Source organism: Microtus ochrogaster, chromosome 10 (genome assembly GCF_000317375.1).
Source record: "Microtus ochrogaster isolate Prairie Vole_2 chromosome 10, MicOch1.0, whole genome shotgun sequence".
NCBI classification, from domain to species: domain Eukaryota; kingdom Metazoa; phylum Chordata; class Mammalia; order Rodentia; family Cricetidae; genus Microtus; species Microtus ochrogaster.
This window is the reverse complement of record NC_022016.1, coordinates 50,207,633-50,213,601: the sequence shown is the minus strand read 5'-3', so window position 1 is coordinate 50,213,601 and position 5,969 is coordinate 50,207,633. Positions and strand designations below refer to the sequence as shown.

Sequence of the window (5,969 nt, the reverse complement as noted above, 5' to 3'; positions counted from 1 at the left end):
TGTCTGTGCACCATATGTGTACGGTGCACATGTGTGTCTGTGCACCATTTGTGTGCAGTGCACATGTATGTCTGTGTACCATATATGTGTAGTGATCAAGAGAGCCAGAAGAGGGTATCAAATCCCCTGGGACTGGAGTTACAGAGGTTTGTGAGCTTGTGGGTGCTGGGAATTGAACCTGGGTACTCTGCTAGAGTATCCAGGGCTCTTAGCCACTAAGTTACCTCTCTAGTGGGAAGTGAAGAAATGGAAAGCCCCCATCAGGCACCCACTGGGTGTCTGTGAGCTTCGTGTGAAGCAATGACAATGGAGACAGAGGCCAGAAGGCCAAAGGGCTGGAGTAGGGCCGAGTACAGCCCTCAGTGTCTCATGGATTCGTAAGTCTGTTTCGTCACCTGCTAGTGGGTGATGCCCTTCCCGCACTGATGGGGCATCTGTGGCTCCTACAGAGCTGTTCACAGAACTCACAAGCTGGTATTTAGAAAAGTAACCTGCCTGGGGGTAGCAGGGACCGTGGAGGTGTGCTGCACCTCTGGGCAGGGGGTACAGACAGACTCAAGGAGGCCTACTTGGCCTTCCCTTTGAGCCTCCCATGCCCTGGTCCACAACCCCTGGCCAGATGCTGAGAGCTCAGAACTACGGACTCTTCAGAGAAGGGTCAAAGAGGACTGGGTGGCTGTCACCGAGGAGCCACTAGCCACTAGTCCTCAGCCACCTCCCCTCTTCCTTCTCTGCATCCATCACTCCAACCGCACCAGCAGGGGAGCTTGGGCAGGTGCCCGCAAACACATGATTGACTTTGCCTTTGGTTTTTCCTCTCCCTCCATCATTTTCCTGTCCTGAGGTTTTCGAATGAAATCTAAGCTTTGGGTGGCTCGAAGCCGATGGCTCCCATGGACAATTTTTTTTGGGGGGGAGGGACAAATTGGTACAAGCAGTAATCTCTACTGAGGAGATTATGTTGGTGGAGAGCGGCCTGCAGCGACTCAGGAGGCAGAGACTTCAGCCATGACAGCTAAGGGAGGAAGACGTTCTTGGACCACAGTGATGGAGGGAGGCAGGATTTCTCTGGCGCTTGCCTGCTTTACCTGCCCGGCTCCTGGTTCCAAGTGGCAGCCGAGCTGGGCAGAGTGGTCTCTGGATCCCGGGAAGCAGCCTGACTGATGACCTGTATTCTGGGGATGCTGCCAAGCTGGCCACCTGATACTGAGACTGTGCAGTGATGAACGCTCACGAGGGGAGATGGAAGGTTCCAGTTTCTCCCAATCTCAGTACAACTCAGAATTCCCTGGCAGAGAGAATGTGTCCTTTGGAGGTGACAGCCCTGGGCCAAACTCCTCCCTCCTGTGCCCTGTCACAAGGGCTCTTTGATCTAAAGAGGTGTCATGACCATCAAGTGACTGGGGAGAAAGTGATAAGAAGGGTGTTTAAGGCCACCACCAGGTGACCCCGGGCACTTCCTGGCCCGCACAGCCTTGCAATTACAGGCTACGGCCAGCAGGGCGGCCCCATTGCCACACTGCTCCCTTGATAATGGGCGCAGGTCAGTGTCTGGCTGCAGTTCTGCCCAGGACTGGAGGGAAGGAAAGTGCTGGCAGTGAGGGACATTGAAATCAATGGTTCTGCACTCGGCATTTAAGACCACTGGTTGCTCTTCCAGAGGACCAGGTTTCAGTTCCTCACACCCACACGGAGGCTCACAGGTACAATGACGGTTTCAGGGAATCCAATGCCTTCTGACTTTTGTGGGCACTGGATACCTATGTGGTACCCAGACAGCCATGCAGGTGAAACACTCACACACACTAAGAAAAAGAAAAAACCGGAAGGCCCTGGGAGTGAGAAGCAGCGGCCTTTAGCTTTGTGGGTCTTGAGAGTTCACTTGTGAGCTGCCTAGCAGTTTGCTGGGGCAGGGCAGATGAGCATGCAGGGCGAGCGTGCCGGTTCTCATGGACATGGTTCTAGTCTCAGAGAACTCCTCAGCTGCTCTGGGAGCCAAGGGTGCTCACCTGGGCCATAGATCTGAGCAATGTGGAATCCTCATGGGGACTCCTGGCTGGTCTCTGCAGACCACACATCCCCCTGCAACCACTGTGAAAGAAGAGGCGGGACTATGGTTTCTCTAAGACCCGCCCAGCCTGGACAGTCCTGGGGCCTCCAAGAACCAACTCACCTCTTCTCCTGTCAGGTAGTAGGCAGAGAGCAGGCCTCCGATGTAGCGGATGTTCACTTCAAACAAAGATGCTTCTCCACTCTGCAAGAAGACACGGAGGAGACGGCAAGGATCCGGGTGAGCTCCCAGAGCTCTCCAGGCCCTGGACACAGGGCACACTGCTCCCTTTAACACACACCTGTGTCCTGCTCTGGGGGGCCCAGCTGGCCAGGCCACGGCTCGGTTTTCATAGCAGAGGCCGAGAGGGGCCAGCACCTGCCTGGCAGTGGCTACTGTGCATTTAAGTGTTCCAAATAAACACCACCTTTGGCTCCCTTCCCCAGCCTCGCCAGAGTTCATTGGAGCAGTTACACCTGGCCGTGCTCCAAGGCGCTCCAGGACCTGTGCCGAGCTGCGGGAGAAGCTTAGCCCGAAGAGAGGCAGAGCCGGAGTGAAACGAGGGAGGTCCTTCCCTGGGGCGGCAGAGCGGAGCAGGGCTGAGCAGGAGGCTGTGGGCAGCCGTCTGTGTGAGAGCCGCCAGTCTCTGGGCTCCTTCACTCGGCCCTGCTCCCTGGGCGTGCCAAACAGGTGTAGAGGCTTCATGCCAAGGACAGGGCCTTGCTAAATTCCCCACGTGAGCCATGTATACGGCTCTGTGACTTGAAACAGGCCTCTCTTTCCCCCCGGGGTTTCCTACTACACAGAACAGGTCTGTCACCACCTTCCAGGCAGGCCTTGTTACAGAAGCTGTGGCAGGGTCTCACAAAGGTCCTGTTGCCACCTCCTTTGCCCCAGGTGCTCACTTCACCAGTTTTCTGCATCGTATTTTAAATTTTTATTTGTAATTCTGGGGATTCGATTGAAGGCTTAGGCAATTGCTTTATATCCCCAGCTTTCTTTTTTCTATATTTTAAGGCAGGGTCTTACTAAGTGGTCCAGGCTAGCCTTGAACTTGTGCTCAGCTGCCTCAGCCTCTAGAGTAGCTGGGATTCCAGGCCTGCACTACCAAGCCTGACTCAAGCTTTTGTGACTGACAGAAGCCATCGGTATCTGTTAATCTGGAGGATTTTTCCATCAGCAAAGGTGGGCAAAACTCAGTTCAGTTCCCTTCCGCTTCATAGCACTCTATCCACCCCATTCTCCAGATGAAAAAGATAAGGCTTAAAGAGGTGACCCCCACCTTTCTTTTTTTCTGGAGACACCCTAACTTGCTCCAGCCTGTCTGAGTGTCCACAGCTCCCTGGTCCCCTGTACAGGCCCATCCTCTGCCTGGAGGACCTGGAGGCCACCCAGGGGGACCAGGTGAATCCTGAAAGATGCCCGTCTGCCTCTCTCTCATCACAGAAAAGGAGCAAGGGTGCTATATTCCCCTGGCCTCACAGACATCAGAAGCTGCAAAGGCCTCGGAGTGAGTCTAATAATTATAAAAATGGAGGGGAGGTGACTTTGCATTTGTGTTGACTTTGTGGGACCATAAAATCCTTGCTACAGCCCTCTGTCGGGGTCATCCTTCCTTTCTCAGTGAGGAGACTGAGGTTCAAGGGGGCGGGAAGCCTTCCGCAGTTCTCCGGTCCAGTTCTCAGGTCCCCCAGGTCTCTTGCCTCTAAAAAAGCCACTTCCCTTCCTACCTCTTGCTGAGCAACATGCCCAAGATGAGAAACGTGGGGAGGGGAGGGATGGCCCTGTCTCCCCTCACACCAGAGGACACCAGCTGGGAGACAGCCCCACCGCAAGGCTGCTCTATTGCATAGCCACAGGCACAAGAGTGCTGTCTGTAGAGCTGGAGATTGGCCGGTCTCCCCATGGCCGCCGACTCACCACGTTCAGGTGGAAGCTGTCTTGCACCCAGGTCTTGGCCTCTTGGAACTCCTCCTTCAGCTCCATGAGGTAGAGGGTGTCGAGGGAATCGATGATGGTTGCCCCACCGAGGCCACCTGTAGGCACAGAGAATTGCATGTGTGAGCTGGGGCCATTTTCATCCTTCTCATTTTCAGCTAGAAAAGTCACCCTTCCTCCAGGGTCCCCAGATACTTGGAGAACTCCAAGGCCCTAGCCACAGGGACTCCAGTACCACCGGTGAGGGCCAGGATGGATCCATCACCCTCTCTGTTGTGGGAGGAAAGATGGAGGCCAGGAAGGGCCTTCCAGGACCACGGTCACTCCTTGGTCTCCGAGTGACTCAGTTCCAGGTAACACCTGCACTGACCCATGTGGCACACATAGCTCCCAAGGCGCAGCCATTCCTGGGGCTCATTCATCCGATTTCTGCTTTATCCTGCGGAAAAATGCAGGTGCTCATTTATGGTTATGCAGAGAGAGACACTGCAGGACTGTGAATCCAGGGAGGATGTAGGCAAACCCCAAACCTGTGCTACAGACTGGAATATATAGCACAGGGACATCCCCACACACAGGTGAGGTGGACCTGTGTTGATGAGCTTGGAAGAAAACCCGGGGTTCTCTTCAGTTAAAAAACCAACCCCAACCAAAAAAACCTCAGAGGTCCTAAGGCCAGACATTGTCTATCAAATAAAGAGGCAGGTATGGGTTATCTCCTTTCAAGTGGTTGGTCAGTGGGGTCCCATAGACTCCCCTAAATATTTCAGACTATTCCTATTCCTGCTGCTTACCATCTGGAACTTTATGGTAAGATCCTATTGCTGAAGACACCACACGCATGAATCATAGCACATGGTGAAATCACGCTGCTACTGACGTGGCTTCTTCATCCCTACTGTCTAGCTTTTGCGGTGCTGGGAGGGGCTGTGCATGCTATCGGAGGAGAAAAGTAATTGTGGTTCTTACCTAGTTCTGAACACTGACAGCTGCAATAGCAACTGGCCTAGCAAGAGACGCCCAGTGGTGCCATGGCGGCTCTAACGTTACGGGAGTAATCAACCACTTTCTGATTGGACTTGAATCCTGTACAAGACTAAACTCATGCATGGGCCAAAAGCCTGTGACTGGCCAGGCCATATGCCCTAGGGAGAACCTAGTACTATTACTTTGCTAAATGGATGTAATATCCAGGTGCCTCCTAAGTGCTTTTCTTTGTAGCCATAGAGTAACACATCTCTCAAACCTCATCAGAGAAGATTATTTGTTTGCTTGTTTACTTATTTCAGGAGATGGTGATTTAGACAGAGTCACCACTGGCTAACATGCAGAGACTAAGAGACCATGGAGTATTGAGCTCTAAATGGGACATCTATACTCCTCACCCAGAGCTCAGGGATTGTCTGGGAAAAGGGGGTGGAAAGATTGCGAGAGCCAGAGAGAGCAGATGTTTGAAGCAAAACAGTATTGGCCAGACATGACAGGCCCTTCCACACACAGACTTGCAGTGGCTGGGATAGCATGCATAAGAACTGCACAAGACCAAGCCAGAAAGAACCCCAGAGTGAAGTCCCAGCCCAGCTGAGGAGCTACTGGCAACCAATCGCTGCTGGCGGAAGAGAGTCCGTTCTCTTCAGGGTCCCTAAGAGGCTACCCGTTGTTTAAATGAGACATGTCCCCACCACAGGCTCATCTGTTTGAGCACCTGGTCCCCTGTGGGCAGTCCTGTCAATAGAGGGAGCTTATGGAACCCTTAGAAGGTTCAGACAGACTGGAGGAAATACATCATTAGGGGCGGGCTTTGAGGGCTGGCAGCCTTGTTCTACTTCCTGTTCTCTCTCTCTCTCTCTCTCTCTCTCTCTCTCTCTCTCTCTCTCTCTCTCTCTCTCTCCCTCCCCCTCTCTCTGCTTCCTGTGTGCAGTTGAGAAGTGACAGCTCAACTTCCTGTTTCGGCCACGCCTCCCAGGCCACTATGGACTCT

The 5,969-nt window shown here is 53.4% G+C and overlaps 1 protein-coding gene across 1 annotated transcript in view; it reads right to left on the bottom strand.

Moving 5' to 3' along the window:
* The window catches only part of Man1c1 (mannosidase alpha class 1C member 1), a 150,316-nt gene that overhangs the window by 29,908 nt on the left and 114,439 nt on the right, over positions 1–5,969 (bottom strand). The window contains exons 3-4 of the mRNA XM_005353065.3: positions 3,971–4,086; positions 2,174–2,254 (exon numbers count right to left, since the gene is read on the bottom strand). Coding sequence (XP_005353122.1) covers positions 2,174–2,254; positions 3,971–4,086 — 197 coding nt within the window. The remainder of the gene's footprint in view (positions 1–2,173; positions 2,255–3,970; positions 4,087–5,969) is intronic.